General features: G+C 38.2%; 1 protein-coding gene across 3 annotated transcripts in view; it reads right to left on the minus strand.

Moving 5' to 3' along the window:
- Window positions 1-983: 983 nt before the first annotated feature.
- The window catches only part of SEC24D (SEC24 homolog D, COPII coat complex component), a 106,803-nt gene continuing 82,932 nt past the window's right edge, over window positions 984-24,854 (minus strand). For all 3 annotated transcript variants that reach the window (XM_047090888.1, XM_047090886.1, XM_047090887.1), the window contains exons 14-23: window positions 22,525-22,641; window positions 21,521-21,691; window positions 20,179-20,275; window positions 19,904-20,049; window positions 18,774-18,912; window positions 17,834-17,952; window positions 13,149-13,328; window positions 10,647-10,838; window positions 7,822-7,911; window positions 984-1,818 (exon numbers count right to left, since the gene is read on the minus strand). In XM_047090888.1, the coding sequence (XP_046946844.1) occupies window positions 1,678-1,818; window positions 7,822-7,911; window positions 10,647-10,838; window positions 13,149-13,328; window positions 17,834-17,952; window positions 18,774-18,912; window positions 19,904-20,049; window positions 20,179-20,275; window positions 21,521-21,691; window positions 22,525-22,641 (1,392 nt within the window). In that variant the 3' untranslated portion in view covers window positions 984-1,677. The remainder of the gene's footprint in view (window positions 1,819-7,821; window positions 7,912-10,646; window positions 10,839-13,148; window positions 13,329-17,833; window positions 17,953-18,773; window positions 18,913-19,903; window positions 20,050-20,178; window positions 20,276-21,520; window positions 21,692-22,524; window positions 22,642-24,854) is intronic.

Raw genomic sequence — 24,854 nt, forward strand, 5'->3', positions numbered from 1 at the left:
TTCTACCCTAGGGAACATACAGAGCAATCAGAGACTTATCATCGAGTGAATCAAGGAATGTGCTCTGGGCTTCTAGTTCACATGGAGCATGGTGCCTAGAACTGAACACGCATCTCAATGTGGTTTCACCTCAGAGTAGCTCTACTCATCTGAGAGGTTATTCTGGTAATAGAGTAACTTGAGATCACATTTGCTTTCATCTCACTACAGATTCATGCTGACAAACTCCCTCGGTTCTGTTTTAAATACCGTTGTTTCCAAGGAGCATCTGCATGTTCATTTTTCTGGACACAAGTTCAGGATCATACATTTCTTCTTGTTAAACTCATCTGAGTCAGTCTGAAACATCATGCCAGTTAACATGGGAAGAGATTTTAATTCTGTCAGTGTATTTGTTATTCTACTCAATTTCATGACATCTACTGATTTATAAATAAACCTTACTAGCCATGCAATCGTAGACAAGGTCCTGATTTATTCACTTCAAGCCTATCTCTTCATCTGTGAATGGGGCTGGTAATAAGATTAGGGTTGCTGTGAGGAATAATGTTCTCAAAACATATAGTGCACTTCTTACAACATTATATGTACTCAGTATACTTAACTCTTATTATTTATTCATATCACTAGTATCAGAGTTGAATTAGGGCGGATACAGGACAGATGCCTGTGTCATACCACTCAAAACCACTCTCCTAGGTTTATATTTATTTATTAATAATGATCTCATATAACCCATTTCTATTATTTGCCCATAAGGACATACTGGAGAATTTTTAAAAATGCAATTCTCAAGTACATGGTCTCTGATATTTCCTAGACTGATTTATTCACTTAACACTTCCCAACCCTCAAAAAAAAAAAAAAAAACAGTTTTCCCCATTTTTTCTTAGTGAGCCTTGTAAACAACTTTTATCCAAGACACAGTATGACCCTTATTTTAAAATCTCAAAATACCTAAAAAATGATCTCTACCTGTTGAGTAAGAGCATATGAAGTGATTTATTGGTACTGGTTAAGATCCATTATATACAGGTAGAAACCCTCAAAATTGTACAGAGAACCATTAAGAATATAGATAAAGACAGTTTTATAGACAAAACAACAACTGGAAAATAGTTTTAACATACACAACATATAATTATGAAAAAAAAATGTAGAACACAAATTGTTCTACCAAATAGATTCCAAGGTTATTAAAAGTCTGCTATGCAAACCTTAAGTTGAAAAACATGTTCAAGGGGTGTTACATGGTTTTAAAAAATTAGGTATAATGTAAAAATTGGTTTTTTCCCTCACTGCAAATGGGAGAGCCAAGACAACTTTTTACCCCAAATCTATACATTTTGAAAAATAATTTATATGTCTAGCACAAAGAAAGAAAATTAAGAATGTTTACAGTTCTGTAAACTATGCCTTTCATGAAATGCAAACTGTATCGATTTTAACAGTTAAAAATTGTGCAATCAGAAATAGACTGTTCCCTTTAAAAGGTACCACTGTACCTTCATTGACTTTATACCTGAGCACCAAAGCTGAAGTCCTAAATGTCCTCTTGGAAAGCTATTTTGAAAATGAGCAAGAAATCAAAACTAGCCTGTTATCATCTGGAGAATTAGGCACCAAGAAGGAGATGATCTCCTTAAAAATGCAACATCAACAACAGAGAAGATTCAATTAATTAAGCAGCTGGCAGATCTCTTTGTGAACACAACAAAGGAAATCCACATAAGATGATCCTCCATAAAGTCCTTTGTCTTCTACCAGGTACTGTCGGAAAACCATTTCTGGCTGCTCTCGCTGCTTTACTATTGTCAGCTAGGAAAAATAACAAGGTAGGTGATTTATAAACATTCTCCGAATGTGGCTCAATTATACATGCTTCAATTTCACCCAAATTACATAATGTCCACTGTGTGTGAGGCCTTGTAAAATGATGGGACAGTGCTTATTATCTAGAGTGGAGGGAGGCACTGACCCCAAAACCATAAAAACCCAAGACATACAACTGTAAGTTCCAACAATGAAACATGAAAAACCATTATGTGAAAGGCTTCACAGTGGTAGTTAACTATCGCTTGAGCCTTAAAGGATAAGGTAGGATTTCCTTAAGGATGGGGGTGGGGTAGGGTTTAGAGAGCATTCCATAACGGGGTGCCATGTACCATGTGCCAAAGACAGACATGGCTAGATGTGAGTTAACAGTCTTAAAGTCAGTGGAAGGTTAGGGACAAACTACCTTAATGAGTCTAAGCTTTCGTAGGGGTTGTGATCCAGTGAAAGTGCTGCAGAACAAAATGAGACAGTGAACTGGTAGCATACAGAATGCATTAGGAGATGAGGGAAGCTAGGTAGGAAGCAGTTGGGAGGTGTCTAGGTGGGAGATGGTCAGGACCTGAATTACAGAGCAGTGATGGTGGAAAGGGAGGAGATCTGAGAGGCACCACCGAGGTGGATCGCACAGGGGACTCTTGTTCCCTGCTTATAGAAATTATCTAGGGCCGTGCTGTCCAGTACTGTAGCCACCAGCTATGTGTGATTATTGAACACTTGAAACATGGCTAGTATGAACTGGGTTGTACTATAAATGTAAAATACACGATGGATTTCTAAGACATAGTAGGAAAAAGAAAATGCAAAACTCAGTAACTGCTTATACACGTGGAAATGATATTTTGGATATACTGGATTAATAATATATTATTAAAATGACTTTTTTTTTTTACATTTTTAACATGGCTTCTAGAAAATTTAGAATTACATCTGCAGCTTGCATTATTTGGACAGTGCTGCTCTAGGGGAAGAAGCACAGGGGAAAGAAGCCCAGAAGCGGGTAGCTTTGTCATGAACACTTGGAGCCCTTCTATCTAGCTGGTCCCTACTCACTCCCGTTTCAGGAAGTCAGAGATGATGGTCTGATGATCTGATTGAGCTACGAGTGGAGTTAATGGAGCCACACATGCAAAACAATGTCCCCCTGCCTGCTTCCTGTATAATTTGGAGGAGCCAGGTATCCCCTCACTTCCTCTCACCAGGTGAAACCACCAGAAAGGTCTGCAGTTACCAGCTGCAGCAAGGAAGGTATCTGCCATTTTGACTAGGAGGGCCTGACCCTCCCCACTTTTGCTTTAGTTATCAAGCAGAATAATTTTGTCAACACAGTTTGCTTTTTTCCTTTATGTTATTTTGGCCTGGGCCCTAGGCTGATAAGCTTTAAACCACCCCTGACCTGATTAAAATACAAAACTGCTGCTGCTGCTACCACACAACTCAGCTAATTCTATGTGGATATGGACACGTGTGATGTCTTGGCTTTCAGGTGTCAGTGCCTGGCACGGGGAGGCAGCACAGGAACAGCTATGGACAGGTGTGCTCCACTCCAACATGGGGGAGCAAAACTAACCTTCGAGGGAAACTTCTCCAAAGGAGTTTAAGACTTGCATCCTGGTGAGCCTGAAGCCAAGGCCATTTTCTTTTTTACTGGTGGTATCCACTTTTTCCCACATGCCACTAGGATTCTACTATTGGCCGTGATGGGCAACGGCAATGTGTTTGGCTTCAGTGAAACAGCCCAGGCTGAGGCTGGGCAGAATGAGACATTATGAAGGGAAGAATTTGAGGATCCAATTTCTTTAGAATTTCATTTCTCTATGGAAATTAATGGGAAGAAGTTCATACTACACATCTGAGGGGTATTCTCTGTTGCTGCCATTTTCCCATGATGCTCACTGTAAAACCTCCTTTGATGAAGTGTGTTTGGCTATGATCTGAGGTGGGAAATAGAATAGGAAATGAATTTCAGCCTTGAGAGAAACTGAGCTTTAAGTAACAAATATCCTGCTGTACCGTTTGAGTCTCTACGAAGTTGAGCCGGCCACCAGTCATTCCAGGATGGCACAGAAACTATAGTGGATGGTCTCAGGAAGCAGATTCATGAAAGTATGGCAAACTGTCTTAGCTGTCTTGACATGTTGGTGGTCTTAGATCACACAAGGATGAGGAAAAAAATACTGGGGTTGATTGGGGAATCCATATTTTATAATCCTTCTCCCTTTACATTTCCATAGGGAGGGACATAGCTTTGTAGAATAGGAAGAGAATATTAAAATGATCATTGCTGGTGTCCCTCCCAACCTCTTAGGTACCCTCTTCATGGAAGTACTATTTCAAGTGGTCCCAGTTTATATTTTCCAGGTCACAGTACCAGTGGCCTTAAGGAATCATTGTCCTTCAGGGGCACCTGGGTGGCTCAGTCGGTTAAGCGTCTGACTTCGGCTCAGGTCATGATCTCACAGTCCATGAGTTCGAGCCCCGTGTCGGACTCTGTGCTGACAGCTCAGAGCCTGCAGCCTGCTTCAGATTCTGTGTCTCCCTCTCTCTCTGACCCTCCCCCATTTATGCTCTATCTCTGTCTCAAAAATAAACATTAAAAATTTTTTTTAAAAAAATTAAAAAATTTTTAAAAAAGGAATCATTGTCCTTCAAAGCCATTCTCATTTCTCATTGCCTGCCTCATAAGAAATAGATAAATGATGAGAGTGATTAGGGTGGCCCCCAAAGAATGAACTGAATGGGAAGAGAGCCACAAACACAACTAAGGGGAACACCAGCTCTTCTTAAGGGGCAGATAAATGAAAGGAAGCCAAAGAAAAAGTTCAGTGAGAAAGGAGCATCAGAAGAATATGATGCTCTAAAAGCTGACAGAAGAGAACATTTGAGAAAACAGGTAGCATTTGATTTTGTAAATGCTGTAAAGGGACTGAGAATCAATTTCTTGGCGGTTTGGCCATTTTCAGATAACTGGAGACATGGGAATAAGGAAATAGAAGCAGTTAACAGATGACTTTTTCAAGAAACATGCAATGCCTGGTACATTGCTAGCATTTGATACAAATTTGTAGAATGAAATAAAAGGAAAGGGAAACAGAATCTTGGAGAAAGAAGATTCAATGAAAGTAGATTTGAACAGCTTATAAACTAGAAAGAAGCCAGTGGGAGGGGAGTTATGTAGAAAACACACGAAGAAGAGAATGGCAAACACTTGGAGCACAGAGAACTTTGAGCAGGGCAGGACTAGAATTTATCAGTGAGATGTTTGAGGTAATATTCCCAGATATACTGTGAGAGAAATCTTTTTTTGCTCCTCCACAAAGTAAGACTTATGCAGACAATGATGAGGTCTAAAAGAGTCGATGGTCTGAAAAGCTGATTAGCGTAGCCTAGAAGGTAGCAGTGGCTTCTGGATTTGATTTTGTGTTCTTGACCCTTCTAGTCCAGTTTTTGTTCTCCTATTCAACCTTGACTCTTTAGAAGAGATTTAAAGATTCTATAAATGTGTTTTTATTTCCTTTATGTTGCCTACTTTCAAATGTCAGAGACAAAGGTATCAATGCTGAGTGCATTGGAGTTAGGCCTGCATCTGCCCTGATCTAGCTCTGAGACAGTAACCAAGTGAGTGAGCTCCTCTGAGTCTCACTTTACTATCTGTTAGATGGTGTTAGAGGGAGCTGAAAGGCAGCAGGTGAATGAGGTATCTTCTAGCTTCCTTTCAACTCTAACATCTGTAGATCAAATTTGTTATACAGATAATATACCTCTTGAAGAGGCCAAAGAAATCTTATAAACAACAGATACATTTGCAAGTGGCACATAAAAATTCTGATTTAAGTATTCAAGCCAAAATTATTTAACATGCAACTGCTTTTATCTTATTCACGTATATTCAGAGCTTATCCCAGATTGATTGATTGATTGATTGATTAAGTAGGCTTCATGCCCAGTACAGAGCCCAATGCAGGGCTTGAAATCATGACCCAGAGATAAACACCTGAGCTGAGATCAGGAGTAGGAAGCTTAACCCACTGAGCAATCCAGGTGCCCCCCAGGTATTTTTATAATTAAAGCTAACATGACCTCCCACTATTGGAGCAGGTGGGAGAAAGCAGAGAGACAAGTTTTATCTTTCCTAGACGGAGAGGCTCTTGGGCACATGATCTCCATGTTTAGTCTAGACTCTTCTCTGCAAATGAGGCAGGTTGTGGGGATGTAGCTGCTGCAGCTAGGATAAAGGTATACGGATCATCACTGCTATGTATTCAATACCAGTGCTTTTCAATGTTTGTTTCATGAGACCTTAGGTTTCATTACATGCCTCGAGGGTGTTCAGTGTCATGTGAAGAATGTGTTTAGTTTGAGCCTTCTCTGTCATCTCTAGGTCTTTCCCTAAAACTGAACCCAAGTAGGAGAACCTGGGTGGCTCCGTTGGTTAAGCGTCCGACTTCACCCAGGTCATGACCTCACAGTTCATGGTTTCGAGCCCCACATCAGGCTCTCTGTTGTTAGTGCAGAGCCTGCTTGGGATCCTCTGTGTCTCTCTCTCTCTCTTTCTCTGCCCCTCCTGCAAACATTCTCTCCTCCCCACCCCCTCCTCTCTCCCTCAAAAATAAACATTAAAAAAATTTAAAACTGTGTGTGGTGTGAAAATAGTTCTGGAAAGGTTCTGTGCTCACTGAGGCACCCTAGAAGTTATAAAGCTCTTCATTAGTTCAATTTACCTAAGCTCTGCCTAAAGTTGATGTTTGCATGCATGAATATCTTTCACAGTCAAGGATACTGACTTAGATTACTATAATATTTATGTTTCAGGGGAAAATGGCCCATAATATCCTGAATGTTGTAAAGGCCTGCGTCTAGGTGAATGTCTTACACTTCTGCAGGGAATAGCACCGTAATAAACCACCATCATCTGTACATTTCAAATTCCAGGAGACTTTAATATTGAATCTTCTCAATATTAACTTGAGAAGGAAGATGGGTAAGTAGCTGGGACTTGGTAACAAGGCATAATTTTCCTGAATTATAGATATTTTATATTCTTTTACCCAAACTTGAGGCCTTGAAGGGCTTAGAAGGGCTAGGATAACAAAACTCAGAGATCACAATTCTGAAGTTATAAAAAAATTTAAAAAATGTTCTGAATGATACTTCTGTAATTAAGTAGTTTTAAGCACTGAAGCAGTCATTCCACAGTCTGTTAATGAAATCAGTTGCTATTAAGCCATGAAGATCTGCATGATTACTAAGTTAGTACTTACTAAAATAATCCATGGTTAACCTGTGGTGATATCTATTTTTTTTTATGTTTGTATCTGTTAAGTGGGTAGATTTTTAAGGTCAGTGTGAGTTTTCTATCAAAGATCATGTTATAAAAATATAGGACATGCATTTTAAAAGTCTGTAATGAAATTAAAAAAACAAAAAACTTGAATAGCCAATTATGGAAACAGCCCAAACGTCCATTGACTGATGAATGGATAAAGAAGATGTGGTATATATACATGATGGAATATTACTTGGTGGTCAAAAAGAATGAAATCTTGCCATTTGTAACAACATGGATGGAACTAGAGTGTATTATGCTAAGTGAAATAAGGTAGTCAGAAAAAGAAAAATATAATATGATTTCACTCAGATGTGGCATTTAAGAAACAAAACAGATGAACACAGGGGAAGGGAAGGAAAAAGAAGATAAAAACAGAGAGGAGGCAAACCATAAGAGACTCTTAAATATAGAGAACAAAGTGTTGTGTTGCTGGAGGGGAGGTGGGGGGATGGGCTAAATGGGTGATGGGCATCAAGGAGGGCACTTGTTAGGATGAGCATTGGGTGTTATATGTAAGCAATGAATTACTGGGTTCTATTCCTGAAATCAATATTACACTGTATGTTAGTTAACTAACTTGAATATAAATAAATTAATTAAAAAATAATAGTAAAATCTTTTTAAAAATTTGAATAAAGGAAAAAAAATCTTATTCTTACCTTCATTGAATATGGCCTCTTTTGTTGGATAATACTCATTATCATTCTGAGTGTTTGAGAGTACGGGTTTCCAATCTCAGGCAGTAATGTCTAAATTTGAGAAAATCAAAGTTTAAGCTTCAGTGTAATTGGTAATGAGATTATTAGAATGTTAAAGTTAAAAAAAAATCCTTCTACACCATATATTTGATTTTTGGCTTAGTCTGTTTACCTAAAAACCAAAAATTGTGAAAAAATGCACTGAAAATTATTCATTCTTATTGGCATACATTTCCACCAATTTACTCTCCATCATTTGAAAATAAATATTGTCTGAAATTTGACACATGTACATCACTTAAATGACACAACGGGTATATGTTTTATGCAAAGGATATCTTTGGATCATACACCATGATGTTTAATCCCTCTGTAAGATGTCTCTTTCAAGGCTTTGTCACAGGAGAAAAGGATGTACTTTATTCCTTCAGTGGATCAGTTGCAGGACCGTGAATCATGACCATGTTTAGAAAACACCATCCAAATACCACTGTTCCAAGATTAAAACAAACCACCAAATGCTGATTTCTCAAGGGGAACGTGCCCCCTGAGATGTTTCTGAAATCTGGCTAATAGTTTATAAAAGATAACTACTGCACATGGCCTTCAGGGGACATAAAGAATCTGAATTGCATTTCTTCCAGTAAGACAGTAAAATTCAGGGCACCTGGGTGGCTCAGTCGGTTAAGTGACTTCAGCTCAGATCATGATCTTGCAACTCGTGAGTTTGAGCCCCGTGTCGGGCTCTGTGCTGACAGCTCAGAGCCTGAAGCCTGCTTCAGATTCTGTCTCCCTCTTTCTCTGACCCTCCCTCACTCATGTTCTCTCACTCTCAAAAATAAATAAACATTAAAAAAAATTGTTTTAATAAAATAAATGGGGAAAACTTAAAAAAAAATGTAGAACATTTTACCACAAAGTCTCAAGCCTCAGGAAAAGATCATGGACGGTATTTTTCACAGGAATTGTAAAAAAAAGAAAGAAAGAAAAAGGCAGAAAATTCATTATTTATATTTACATTCCATCCCCTATGTGTATTTTTTGACATTAAGGTAGATCTTTTTATGTAACAAACAACATAAGTATACGTCACATACATATTTCGAAGTGCCAACTGTCTCTAAAATCAAAGTGACATTTGCTTTTTCTTTTGTTTTATTTTTTTGAAGAAGGTTGAAGGAGGCACACTGGTATAAGCACAAACCTACTAATCTGCTGCTCTGTGGTAGAGAGACTGGTGATTTCATATGTACATTCAGCAAATTCAGCAAATACACATTTAACACTTACTCTAACAATACATTGTGACAGATGAGGAGGCTTCCTTAAATTTTATATAAACATTCTTCAGATTCACAGTCCTTTGTCTATTGAACTTGAACTTTTTTATTTTTTAAAAATTGCATTTCTAATCACTCCTTAATTTTAACCACATGCAAAGATCTTACTATTTCTAAGTCTTTAGAAATAGTCTCTTAATGGGATATGGACACCTTTAATTCTTTTAAAATATAAATATATATATGTACACACACACATACACATATATATATACATGTATACACACACACACACACATATATATATATATTTTTTTTTTTTTTTGAGAGGGAGAGAGTGAGAGTGTGTGTGGGGGGAGAAGGGCAGAGGGAGAAGTAAAGAGAGAATCTTAAGCAGGCTCCACATCCGGTACGGAACCCAACTCGAGACTCAAGATCACAACAGTGAGATCATGACGTGACCTGAAGTCACGAGTCAGATGCTTAACCAACTAAGCCACCCAGGCGTCCCCAAAATATATTTTTGACATTCATAACAGATATGCAGCTCCCTAAGCTGACCACCTACAGAGGTGGAATTTTGATCCTGCTCGTTCCTCCAGGATATTATGTATTTACCTTCGTAACAGAAATTGGGGAATTAACTAGACTTAATTCATCTTGCCATCATACAAGTGAGGCCTCAGGGAACAAACTATCTGCTGAGTTCTACATGTGAATTCGTAAGAAATGCACCATGAAGTACAATAAGACAATAACCTTCATAGCAATGGTGCTCATGCAACAATGGTCTACAAATAAGATTTGCAATAAATACTCTCAAACAAATTACAACTGCTGGTTTTTCCTAGGATACTTTAAAAATAAAGTCATTTGTATTCATTTTACAACAAATCCACAATCTCTTTTGTAATGAGTGGAGTATATAACTTATTTAAAACAAAGGGGAATAAAACCTGTTTTTGTGAGGTTGTTATTTTGCAACTCATTAATCTGACACAGTTTTATTCTGTAGCTAAATATGGATGCAAGATTTCTGCTTTCTTTTGAATATTGAGTTCAACACCAGAGAAGAGTACCGGGTGTAAGAACTGAATTCGCTTTCTATCTCTGCTACTTGCTACCTGAAAGAACTTGTCTCCAAAGCTCAATCAATTCATGTACAAAATGTTGATGATGATGTCTGTCTCATCACTGATTTGTGACAGAATTAAATGCAATGGTGTATTTAAAGTATTTAGAGCACAGTGACTAACACATAGCAAATGATCTGGAAGTTCTGGCAATCCCTATTTAAAGTCATATATTTTGGTTATTTGATAATACTTTATACAAATAACTTTATACCAGCTCATTGTTATTCATTAAAACATGAAATTCTCTTTCTTATAAAGAACGGCATGCCATTATCGTTTCTTCTACTTTGTATTATATGGTTGCACATGAGCACAAAACATTCAGGAGTTTGTGTGTTACCACAAAAATAATGAAAAAAAAAATACTTACCATATCTGCGTTCACATGTGCAAACGATGGCACGTTAAATATTCCTTGGATCAGTTCTGGTGGGCTACTAACTCCTAACCATAAGAACATGTTTAGACCATTAGCCAATAAGAATATCCCTTCTTCTGAAAGACGGGCCTCAGAGCAACGAATAGCAGCAGGTAGTGTAGTACTCTTGATATCTAACGTGTGCTGTGCAGGCAAAGGCAAGAGAGTTAGTAAGTGTGTTCTCCTTCCCTTCCTTTCTTCCCCTCTCCCCCTTTTCCTTTCACCTCCATCCTCCCTTCTTTCCATCCAGGGCATATTTAAGAAATGCCCACCATGTGCCAGGCATTATTCTAGCTATTAGACAGTCAGTTTAAGCTGCCTTGAATAGTTAATATTTTTTTTTGGAAGAAATAAGAAGCAACAAATAAAAGAAGTAAAATACATCGAATTTTAAGTGGTTTTAAGTGCTGTGAAAAAAAGAAGCAGGAAAGTGGGATAGGGCATGTCAATGCTGGTGCTGGTGGTTACAATTTTAAATAGGGTAATCCAAGAAGGCTTGTTGGGAAGGTAACTTTTTTGAGTAGACCTAAAGAGGTGAGAGAAGGAGCCATAGGGATAACTGAGGAAGAGCATTCCAGATGGAGGGGACAGGTGGTGCAAAGGTCCAAAGCAAGAGTCTGTCTCCGATGTTTCGGGATCAAAAGATGAGGTCAGATAGAAAGGAGGGGAAGATAGTATAGATGACACTTGGCAAAGGCAGTAGATTTGGTGTTTACTGAAATGGGAAATCCAGAGTGTTCTGAGTAGTGGAGGGATGGCCAGTTATTTTAAGAGAATCACTCTAACTTTTACGCCAAACACAGACTGAAGAAGCAAAGGTGCACACATGAAGGCTTGTTAGGAGAGTACTGCAGCAGTCCTTGGGAGAGATGATTGTGCTTGAACCTGGGTATGACAGATGAGGTGGAGAGAAAGTGGTCAGAATCTGAATATTCTTAGAAAGGAGAACTGACATGTTTGCTGGTTAATGAGATGTGATGGATGAGGGAATGAAAGCAGTCAAGAGTGACCGAAGTTTTGGCCTAAAGAATTGGCATGAGAGAGTAGTGGTAAATGGGGATGGAGAAGACTGCCAGAGAGCAGGCTTGGAGAGGCAATCAGGGCTTGGTTTAAGGTGCCCATTGCACACCCACAGAGAGATGCTCAATAGGCTACAGGATAGACACATCTAGAGTTCAGGACCCATATGGTATGGATGGACATATAAACATGGGTATCATTAGTATATAAACAGCATTGAAAGGTCAGATGAGGCCTACACGGGATTGAGCGTAGATAGACAAGAGAAGCTTCCCAAGGACTGAACCCCAGGGTAGCCTGACAAAAAGAAGAGGACAAGCTAGCAAAGGCAGAAAGGAGAAGTGGCTGGGTAAGCAGAGAAGCTAGGTGAAGAAAGTGTTTCTGGAGGGAGAAATAAACTGTGTCAGATGCTGCTGACAATAAGAGGAGAGAAGGACTGAGAACCGCCCTTTGGGTTTAGCAACATGTCAGCCACTGGTGATCTTGGTAAGAGGATTTTATTGGAGAGGTGATGTTCTTATCCCTCAGAGTTCTAGTTTCTCTGGCATACAGATTGTTGCCAATCCAACTTCATCTGAAAATCAATCATTTTGTAATAATTTATACCTAACATTCATATTGATTGAAAGAATTATAGCTTTCAATTTCCAACCTAATTTAAGTCTTTCTAATACTGACTGCATTGTTACTGAGAGCCTGAATACGAGTTTCAATATAAGAATTTGAAATAAGCCATCAGTCTTCCTCTCTTTTATCTCTCAATTATAAATTGAACTTGTTAGGTCTCAAGGGGAAAGGGCTTAGTCTAGATTACAGGGGCATTCAAGACATTAATGACTGACTTCAAATAAGTAGAATACATTGCAAAGTAAATTCTCTGAGGGCAAGTGAAGTTGGTCCCTTATACAATGCAGGTGCCCTCAAATATATGCTGATTTGTAAATCCTTAATTGTATTTGGTCAAGGCTAATCACAGCCATTCTAATGAAATGTTGTGACTCTTAGACATTCATACATTGTATAGAAACAAATACATGTGTGCACACGAGATCCCATACACAGATACAAATCAGTTGCCTTTAATGCTGTAAGGTAGATTTCTTGAACAATTGAAGCTTGGCTTGCTCCAACTTGTTACTGACTTTTCAATCTGCCAATGTGGGAATGAGGAAAAGAAAAGCAATCATCTGAGCAATTCACTGAAGTAGGAACACCTCAAATCCCCCACCATCACCATCACCATCACCATCACCATACTGAACACATGTTGACTCATGTACACAACTTGCTCAAAGAGCCCACATACACATTCTGAAGGCATTTGTGACTTTAAACTTCTTCTTAAGAAAATATTCCAGACATAACATATGGAAAGGACAAAATATGATTCCCTTCCAGACTCCTCTAGGAAATGCACCACCACAGTGTACTTACGATTGGCAAAAGCTGTGGGTAGAAGAAAAGCTGAGAGTCGGCCACACCCATGGTCATGACCAACTGCCTCTGGTACGCCCGCTCATCTGTTGAGATCTCTGGTCTGCTAAGCAGCACACAGTTTTTTAACAAACAGTTCATGTACACTGGTAATACTTTCATGGAATCTGGTAAAATAAGCTGAAAAAGAAAGTCATTTGTTTCATGTGCTTGACCTTTATGAGAAAGAACCCCTGAGCTTTTATCCTTAAGACAGAAACATCAATTGTTTTTGAGGTGATTTTGAGGATTAAATGATAGACCATACAAAGCACCTGGACCATATAAACTGGCACACAGTAGGTACTCACAGAATGGCACTTAGTTTTATCTAGCACTTTGGCAGCTTGGCATGGTGGCTGTCAGCACACTCTGCCTAGAATGCAATCTCGATTCTGCCTTTTACCAGATGTGTGACCCTGGGCAAATCATTCTCTTTTCCCAGGTTTTCTCATCTAAAAATGGAATAGCCATGATCAACAGCATGATCATGGGATTAAATGATTATTAATTTATGAAGCACATGTAATGGTACTTAGCATATAGTATCACACACGTTTATTAGATAAAGTTAAATAAATGATTCCTAATCAATTTTACCACCTTCTACCTCTTCAGTTCAAAAACAGTGTTTTTTTCAACTGCCTGTGAGATATTTCTTCCTTTATGCTCTTCATGCATCTTAAACTCACACAGTTAGTCATAAACTCATCAAACACTTATTGAATGCCACTGTGTCACGCGTTCTATAGAGCAAAGTGTCAACAATATTCAGAGGAACGAGGGATAGTCTACGTGACAAGATGCCTGAAGTCCAATAAAGATGACAGACATATAAATAGATAAAACCTAACAAGAAGATTGCAATACTACAGATACAAACTAAAATAGGAAATGCTTCCTGGATTTAGGTATGTCACTACTGAATGGTAACAAGCAAAATCAAACTCCCACAATTCCACAAACATGTTCTTCCTCTTACGTTTCCTATTTGAGATACTTAACTACCAGATGAACCCTAATTTCATTTTTTCTTTACCTTCAATTAGTAAATGAATTATTTTAATTTTGTCTTTATAATCCACCTGTACCCTCCTCTCCATCCCCACTTTAGCTTATGTGACCTCATTCTACTTCAAAATACATATTGTAATGTGATGCTGCAAATAACATAATGCAGCACTTGTAGAAACATAACTTGATGGGTAAAAAAATTACAAATAATCTGTCTGTGTTGTTTAACCTTCTCTCAACTCAATTTTATAAAAATAGGTAAGAATCAAGATTGATCTGAGTGTCACTTCCTTCTATTTAACAGTTGGTCAATGGAAAGGATATTCTCAAAAGAAAAGGAATACATAGGGAGATAATGACAATTTACAAATAGAAATATCTGGTCTATAAATTCACGATTTATTTTTTAGTGTTCTATCTTAATGATGAAAAAGAATATACACTGATCAGAATCCACCCTGAAAAGAAAATTTCCTTTGGAGCTCTGTTAGGATTTACTCCTCAACTTAAACCTTTACATCCTAAGTTTCTTCTCATGATCTACTAAGTAAGGAATGTGTAAGACAGTTTTCCAACTGGTTTAGTAAAACATTTCAGGACAATTCTACTTTGCAGTTTGTTCCTCCTCTTCTAATCTCTTCAGAGAATCAAAGACAGTTAAATGCATGTTTCCTCATACTCTTCTTCTAATTTTTTTTTCTCTAGCATAAAAGATTTTTATTTGACAACACTTGCTACCACTTTTTCAACCAAGGAAAAATATGATCAAATATGTAGGAACCAGATCATAATCATATCCCAGAGCCATCCGGCCTTACATATTATGGATTAAGAATATTCTTAGAAAAACACATGGTTTTTCAAATATTATCTAGTAATCTCACTGGTTGCTTCTCATTAACCAGGCCATATTAAGACAGTTTAGAAATCTGTTGACCTAAATGCCACCAAGGGATGAGCCTGGCCCATGATGACCCTACAGGACTAAAAGTCTGATCAGAGGAGCCTGGATGAGAAGGGGTAGAAAGAACAAAACTGAGGAGGTAAATAAGGAGGAAAATTGATATAGAAGAATGGAATTAGGGTGAAAGAAAACAAGGAGATAGTGGGGAAGAAAATGTGGCAACAGATGGACACTATTCTTGGGGAAAAAAAGTACAGATGAGGAAGGAGTGAAAACGAGGAGTGCCTGGGTGGATCAGTTGGTTGAACGTCTGACTCTTGATTTTGGCTCAAGTCATGATCTCACAGTTGGTGAATTCAAGCCCCACATGGGGCTCTGAGCTGAGAGGTCAGAGCCTGCTTGGGATTCATTCTCTCTCCCTCATTCTCTTTCTGCCCCACCCCCACACTCTCTCTCTCAAAATAAACAAACTTAAAAAAAAATTCACGTAAGTCCAGTTTGCTTGAATTTGGAGAATTCTTCTGTAGTTTTGAAATGACAGAAGTAGTAGTGAATTAAAAAAAAACTATTACATTGCAGTTACGTCCATTTGACTTTCCTTTTGAAGTCACTGTACTCCGATATGATGTAACATACTTAAGTTCAGAACAGTGAGTTATTAGATTTAAGAATCTACCTTGCTTATGTAAGCTTAACAAATTGCTTTAATGTTGTTTGTAGTTATATGTGTTAAACCAGCATCAATAATGTGACCTCCAGAGTAGGAGCCTCCTTAAACTTTGCACACTAAGTGCCTCTCTTGTCTCAAGCTAGTCCTGGCCCTGGAGATTCAGTAAAAGCAGATCTTCTGAGATCCAGTGTCATATAATCCAAGTATCCAGATCCCTAATAGTCCTGCTTGGATCAAAGAAACTTTGGACTCTACAGTAAAGGAGTGGAATTCCTTAGGAACTTCTCCCCAGATATTATTTCTTACAAATGAACTCTGGAAGGGCAGCACATTTGAAGTTACATTCTCTGAAGAGAACCCCAAGTCCAGCCATTTCATGTATTTAAAATAATGCTATATTTTAATATACTATTGTTACTAAGTTTTATAAGCCCTACATTTTCCCCACTCCATGCTGGGTAATCATATCTAAATTATGTCATTTCTTAAAGCACATCATTTGTTGAAATGTACCGTTTACATGTGCTCATGGAGAAAGTACAATCTCATCATAAGAAAAATAATTTCTATCAACTTTTTCAGAGAAAATTTGGCATCATAATATTTTTCCTGCAGAAATAACTAAACTGCATGAACAGACGATCTAGTAGTAGAGACAAAGCTTTTCACTTTTAAATCAGAAGGAACGGACAGATTTCATTTCTTTTCTTAAATAGGCAACAGATTTGTTTTTAACTTAAGGTCTTTGAATCCAATTGCTTTAACGTTAGCAAATAAACTTTCTGAGGACACTAACTGTACCTGTTCTCCTTCAACTAATCCTTCTGAAGCGTGAGACACTCCAGAGACAGACTAATGTTTCCAGAGCCATAAAACAAATAGTAAAACCGGGGGTGTAAAGTGCTCATGATTGGACTGTATCCAGGTACATCTGGTGGGCTCTGTATAAATTGAACAAGTACACTGTGAAATAGTACTGGTATTGGAGTTTAGTTACTAAAGTTCCAAATCTCCTGGATAATAAACAAGATCGACACTCACATATAGATTCAAGAGTTGCTTATGCGACTGTCAACACCAGGAGACAGAAGAAGAGATGGCTAATTTAATCACTCAGAACAGCACAGAAAGGAATTTTTGTGAAAGGTCCAAGATAATAACTGTGTTTTATTTTCCTTCTTTACCAAGATTATGAAAGTTGGCCCCCAATTTTATCTACATGATCTCTGTTGCTAAGGGCTTACTTTTGAGTGGGGTTTCAGATGTCTTCTCAGCACCCACTTTTGACAATGAGCTAACCAGAAAGTTTCCCCATCTGTTGCTCCCTGTCTTCTCTTTCAATCCAAATTCTATATTCGTATATTCAACATAAAATTATGAAAAGTGGCATCTAGCTTTGACTGACATAGGGAAAAATGTGAATAAGAGAACAGATGCAAAAATAAATGGGAACATGAGGTTCTGCTTTTTCTTTTACAGGAAAGAGTCTAAATGAGATTTATGTAAAGGATCTTCTAAAATTTTCATATTAGTAGACGGTACCCAGAGACATTTCCTTTAAAACTCTTCATACCTATTATTAACCTTTAAATATAAAAAATTCTAATATTTATAACTTATATTCATGTTTATAAAATATAAAGAAGTCCTTCCTGCCATTTGCTCATGTCAACTATGATTGTTAATATGCCAAAATATATTTATGCATACACATTTCTCAACTAAATATCCCTCTTTATAAGCAAAAGAGAATCCCATTTATATTATGACATTTCTTACATATAACATTCTGTTATTTAAATATAATGTAGTGACTGTCAACCCAAAATGCACACATATTTTTTGGTTCATGCATCTTGTAAAGCCACTGAGTTTTTTAATGTTGGCTATGAAAAGACGATAGCCTCTCCAAATAGCAGACTCAGTCTTCTTAGTTGTATAGTTTACTACGTATAGCATCCAAGTGCCTGGAACAGCATAAGCCTTCGGGAGCTAAATGCTGAGAGAACATGTAATCACTTGTAATGCTTTAGAATCTAAGTACAACAGGTGGCTTACCTGGCTTGCTGCAGATGGACTTGCACAATTCTTCCGGTAACATGCCAACATGTGGGCAGTCTGATTAACCAGAATTTCCCGGATGACCTTCAAGGGCTGGTATAGAACTGCTTTGAATGCTAGTTGCATAAAACAATGAAAAGAGCATGAAAGCTCTGGCTCAGAAATCAGTCCCTTCAAATGGTAATAATAATAACAAAAAAAAAAAAATGCTCTTATCTTCAGACCATCCAGCAAGGAATAACAGTGTTTAAAAGGTTAAAGTCATCTGCTAATGTTCTCCATTTTACTAAGTATGACAACATACCCAATGGAGAACAACGGCCAACCTCTAACAAAAGGTAGGTCATTAGTCCAGACTTTTTCCACAGAATATTATAAACAGAACTCTACACACAGAGAAAAGAAAGACCAACGTGCCATCTTCTGATGTCCTGAATTCCTACTGACTGGACTGCTGTTTCTTCTAAACCTTGGTGTAGAATCTCAAACGGGGGTTATGAAGGGGAGAAGGAACCAAAGAGGGGCCAACTCAGACCCGTGGAATTTCATAATTATCATGGTGTGGATATGCAAGTTCAGCCTAACATTAGGGACAGTCTCCTTCCATTAGCCCCAGGTGCCAGAGGGCATACTCATATACAATAATAAGAGTCTAAGTATCACCTTCCTAAATTTCAACTCAGAATGCCCCCATGCCCCCAAGAAGGAAACTTTGAATAGAACTGTATAGTGTGGGCCTGACGGAGATCTCTCATTATTAATCTGGAATTGGAGATGCTGAGTATTCTCCTTGACACTCTGTTTTTATAAATTCTGGATTTGCCCACCAAAAGGCTGTGCTTCCACAATAGTTGTCAATTACTAATTCAATTAACCAACAAGTCTCACTGAATTCTTAGGCAAGATACACAGCAGCACAGGATTAGTGGAGTGTTACCTGACTTGGCGAAGAAGTTGATAAGGGCATCTGTCTCACAGCTCTTATAGAGATCAGCCAACTGGGAACTACAGTTCAAGCCAAGGTTGTGAATCCGCAGTCTTCTCTGACCTCCGACGGTTGTGTAAAGCACAGCACACTGAAGAGGCGACATCAAGGACACATGCTTTTATGCTCAGCCATGTCCACCCACGCTAGTCTGATCTTAGATTTACAGAGCATTATATATGGGTCAAAGACCTCTAAACCCCTCCACAGACTTTTTTTTGTATATTGTTGCTAATGACTGAATAACAACAAATAAGGGAGGAATAATGACAATTCATACATTGAGCGTCTGTGTAGCATTTCACTGGTTTAAACTTAAATTTTAACTGGGCTTTCACGCATATGTAACTCTGGGCTTTCACGCATATTAGTGTACTTTCACACATCTCAGATTTTATTACCAGGGGTTCAGGTCCAAAAATAATACTTTTCATGTTCAAAAACAAACATCTAACTTTGATGATGTACTTAAGTCTTATGCTGATGACATATATATTTCAAGAATGCAAACAAGTATCCACTTCTTCAAATGTCTGTGATCAAAAATAAATATTAGAGTTCTTCCTCAACTTAATGACAAACCTCTTTATTATTTAAGGGTGATGACAGTATCTGAAAACTATAACCATTCGATACAATTGTTCTTAATTCAAAATCTCCATGGCTTCGACTTAATTTTATTTACTACAAAACCAAATTCTATTTATAGCTGCATATAACATAATAATGTACTTAACATGGCGTCTAACATTTGGTAGGAATGCAACAAATGAATGAATGGGTTCTAAAGCCTTAAAGAATTGAACTCTGCTGGCAGTCAGTTTGCTAATGCTTACAATACTGACCACAGTTTGCTGGGCTCTCATGTGAGGACTTACAATTATTACTTCATACAAGCAGCACATATAAATCAGGCTCTGGAGAATACACAATGGAGTGCTATAATCTAATGACTTTTGTCTTTGGAGAAATAGAGTTCAACTTCTTTACAGAAAGACTGACATAGTTGATGGTATTTTAGTCTGCCCAGTGATCGCTGTAACAAACTAAAACACAAAAGATGGGAATAAGCTTTAAATCACCTGGATTAAGGCTCCACTGTCTTCACCAAGTTTGTCATCATGCTTGAACTCCACAGTCACTGCCTTATCACAATCAATGGCTGCCATTTCTACATCAGTGGTGTTGTTCATAAAAATTCCACCAAAGAAATCAGTGGCTCTGAAACCTAATGATGAGGAAAAAGGGAATTTTTCTTCTATTTAATTTATTGTTATTTTCTCTGTTGGCCTGTTATTAATTTGAATAGGAAACAATTACCAACGGAGACCTGAAAAACAGTATAATTGAAAATTACCTGTGCTGGTACGAACCCTCATAATAGCATCGAATCCTATTTTCTTTTCAATATCATTTCTGAGGTCATTCAAAAATTGTTGGCTATCCATATGCATCTAAAAAATAAAGTAGCATCAATCCCCACCAGATGGCAGCAAAACATTTAAAATAACAATCCTTATTTTTTTAAATCTTGATTAAAACTCTTATCCAGAAGTCTTAAAAAGGGTTCTTAAAACTTTTTCAACTTTATTTCATTTGCAATCTTTGGCCTTAACAAATCCCTTAATTAGTTTACCGTATAAATCTGTAACTAGGTGATTAAAAATAATTTTAATGATGATAAATAAAAACAGATGATGATTAACATTTATCATTTATGTTGGGGGAACACTTATTCTCACTCCATGTTTCCATGTATAGGTACGTAAGTTAAAGGCATTCCCCTGACCCCTTCCTCTCAGGTGAGGGCAGGTGATTTATCTGGTTAGTAAGTTTGAGTAAAGGAACTGGATGGACATAGCTCAGTCTACTCTGTATCTTCTTTCTGAGGAGGCAGCCTGCCTGCAGGAGGCACACATTTATTACCTTTCAATTTGCTAAGTTTTGAAGGTACAGTTGTCCACAGGAGAAGCTTGTAATATGCCCACCTTGTGCCTGGGTATACAGGTTTGTCACATTGAAAGGTAAAGCATTAGCAAGCCCACTTGCCCTCAGACATATGTCTGTACAGTGCTGACATTTTTCCTATCTCATGACTCTCTCAATCCAGGGTTGGAAGAGAGAGGTATAATGAACTGACCCCAAAACTGTAACAATTTAAAACAAATACACAGTCACTTTTAAAAACAATTATCTCAGGGGCGCCTGGATGGCTCAGTCAGTTGAGTGGCCGACTTCAGCTCAGGTCATGATCTCACAGTCCGTGAGCTCAAGCCCCACATCGGGATTTGTGCTGACAGCTGGGAGCCTGGAGCCTGTTTCTGTTTCTGTGTCTCCCTCTCTCTCTGCCCCTCCCCCATTCACGCTCTCTCTCTGCCTTTCAAAAATGAATGTTAAAAAAAAATTAAAAACAATTATCTTAAATATATTTAAAACACTAAACTTTTTATATAGAATATATGTTTCCTCATCATGGAAGCTTACACTGAAATTCACCTCTGAGACTAAATGAGCTCAATCTGTTCCCAAACACTTAGGGAGTAAGAAAGCAATTGCCTAATCACATATACATGGTCTCCACTGGCTCTAGATTTACATTTGTCAGTTACCCACAAGGGGGCACAGCGTTCTTATGATTTAAGCACCAAAAGTTAAATGGCAGTACAAAAACCTGAGGTGAACGTATTGCTGGCTTTTACCTGGAAATTGTTGTATTTGTAAAGGGTTCCTCCAGTGAGGTGAGGCACGAGACCCAAAGAGGCTACATCCACATACTGACTGGGAAAGAGGAAGAGGGTCACACAGCAGCCGTGAGCCACACAGTCCTTGGCCAGTGCATCGTAGACATTTGTTTGGGGCTGGAAAAGTATCTGAAGAAAAAGATGCACAAAGGGAAAAAGAAAACCACAAAATGTTTTTGGTTTCAATTTTTTATTTCTGTTGAATTCTTTTAAAATGAAAGAAAATTTTTTTCCAGTCAAGTGAACTGGGCTGAAGGAATGAATTACGGTAATCATCAGTGCAGCAGCCATTTATTGAGCACCCAGTGTGTGCCAGGCTCATGTTGTGTGAAGTGTGTGTGTGTGTGTGTGTGTGTGTGTGTGTGTGTGTGCGCGCGCGCACATGCACGCAATTTTATTTGATCCTCCGACAATGCTAATGAAACGGACATTGCTGTCTTACCTTTACAGACCTAGAGGAAACAACCTGTCTGGTGTTATGTGGCCAGTAGCTGGATGCCTATATCCTGGTCTTATCCTTCCCACTGATTTGTCTACCCCCCACCCCATGGTGATTCTGTCAGAGGGTTTGAGCAAAGCACACTGTGAGCATCAGGCACCTCTATTTCCTGTCTCAGGAGTGCTATTATATGGTCCCAGCTACATTCTCCTTCTACCTTTATCTTCTTCCTGCATTTCCCCCCATTTCTCCCATTTGTATTATCCCAGTCTCATACACAGTTTATACATGAAAAGTTTGAGGCCTTATTTTAAGTTTATTTCAGACATTGGTTTCTCTAGGAATATAAAATTTCTTAAATTATTTGCAATTCAAAATATTCTCGTTAATATACAATGTCCCAGATTTATACATTACATTTAGCTTCTCTCCCTTTCTTACTCAAAGGACACATTCCCTCTTTCTTTACTCCCCTTTACAAACTGACATATGGATACTTCAAAGAGCCATTGTTTACAAATACCTTCTCTTTGTCCGTATTAATCAGTTTTTTGTCATCTCTATTTTTGAGCTTCCCTGGTGCCTCTGCAGTGGGTAAGGAGGAATGGAAGATGAACAGCTTCCCAGGACAATCTGCTGCCTAAAAGAAAAAAAAATTACAGAAAATGTTTTGGGTGGGAAAGTTCTACTTTAAGGGACTCAGAAGATAAATTAAAATACAGGTATTTTCTATGAGCCAAGCACTATACATATCTCATTTAATCCTCTCAGTAACTGTTGTGTCCTTAGGCAGGTACTATTCTCTCCATTTTATAGACTAGGAAACTGAGGCTTAGATAGGGACTTGCCTAAAGTCACATAAGTTGTAAATGAAACAGCCAATATTTGATTGTAGGTCCATACACATAATGCTTTGATAAACTAAAAAGGATGTATTACAGGGAAAATACTTTCTTGTTTAGCCTAGACTTTCAGGGTCAAGTGAATCTCATGATGCAAAAGTAAAAGAATTCCTAGGATGATGATGCAACAGAAGCTCCTCTTTGAAACCTTTAGTAAACAGAGATTAAACCTAAAGTGGTATTTCAAGGAAGAATGCACATGAACGTAGCAACAGTAGATATAAGGAACCAGCTATCAGACAAAATGACAAAAGGGAAAATATGTGATCAAGATTATGTATCTGTAGTCCCTGGGAAGCAATAAAAAGATGAACTTAGGTTCCACAAAAGTCAATTCCATATTAAGAATATTTAAAATCTTAAGGACCTAAGAAGTAATCTACTAAGCAAAATTTACTGAGATTAAATGATTCATTATATTGACCCCTCCAATCTTGCCTTTCTCCAAACTATCCTGGCATATTGCTGCCAAGGCACTCTCTGAAATAAAGCTAACTGTTCTGATCATGTATGGGGCAGTTCTCCCTAAAAATCGTGGAGACTTTCTACTATGTGATAAAGTCCACATTCCTTTATCTGTGTGGGAACAGGAAGGGTAAAAAAAAGTGAGATGGGTTGCTGCAAGCAATTGCTGTGTGCAGCTAGCTCTGTGCCAGGCCCTTCACACACATTTCTTATTTAATACAACCTTGGGGAGAAGAAACTGTTTTCTGCATTCTAAGGCTAAAAAAAACTGAGGCTCATCCACTATGCCCCAGGTCACACAGCCAGTGACCCTCTTGCCCTTCCAGGCCCTCTGGAGTTTAGCCTGAATATACCTTTCAAGTCTAATCTCTACATTTCCTCACCCCTGCCACCCCTTTCAGGGGAAGTTTCTGCCACACAAGCTTCTTGCTTTCCTGGAATATACCACGTGCTTTATACACCTCCACATCTTTGCACATTTTGTTCCATTAGCCTGGAATCCATCTCTCCCTCTTCTTGGCCTGGAGCTGTTGTGTGCAAAAGACGGGTTTAGCAGCACACAGTGGTATGTCTGGGTCAGCGGTAAGATGTGTTGTAAATTATTTGCTATTACTAATAAGACATGTGAGTTTGTGCCTACTTCCCTAAAATACAAATGGATAAAATTCAAGGTTAGCCCTGTCCTAATGTGTCTCACTAAGTGACATTCAACATGTGTGGTGAGTGGGCCACAGAGGTGGGGGTCACAGCTGACACATGGGGAAGGGTGCATAACCCATGCCCCGTCTTGTGTTCGTCATGCCCAGCAGTGAGCAGTGATTTTATCGCTGCACTAGTCTTCTACTTCTACAAATTATCAATACAGGTAAATGAGAACAAAGGCATGGATGAGTGAAGAAGCAAAGATAGTGACCCTACATGCATACATAGGAAAAAGATGCTAACAACACTGTGGCCAATTAAGACACATTAGTTCCTATGACCTGGGTAAAATTTATGGCAATAATGAAAAAAACATGCTAAAGTTTTTAAATTCTATGACTAATTTTTTCATTTATATCACTTTCATTGTTATGAAAGTATTGTTATGTATTTCATTGTTATGAAAGTTATTTTAATTGAAGTAGCAGAAAAGGTATAAAATGTTTAAGTTCATTTATTTATTTTAAGAGAGAGAGAGAACGAGCAGAAGAGAGGCAGAGGATCCAAAAAAAAGCTCTGTGCTGATAGCAGAGAGCCTGATGTGGGGCTCGAACTCAGGAACCGTGAGATCATGACCTGAGCCAGAGTCAGGTGCTCAATCGACTAAGCCACCCAGGTGCCCCTAGAACATTTTTTAAAAGTCCATCTTCTCCCCAGCTTTTCTTGGCTGGCCCACCCAGTTCCTCTAAGGAGTTCACTGTCAATCCATCTAGATATTCCCTCACTTCTATCCATCTAGTCTCTGCTCATACAAGTGTTGTAATTGTATACCACAGTACTTAAG

Source organism: Lynx rufus, unplaced genomic scaffold (genome assembly GCF_022079265.1).
Source record: "Lynx rufus isolate CCGP_SWC_20201006 ecotype Redwood Valley unplaced genomic scaffold, mLynRuf1.p SCAF_3, whole genome shotgun sequence".
NCBI classification, from domain to species: domain Eukaryota; kingdom Metazoa; phylum Chordata; class Mammalia; order Carnivora; family Felidae; genus Lynx; species Lynx rufus.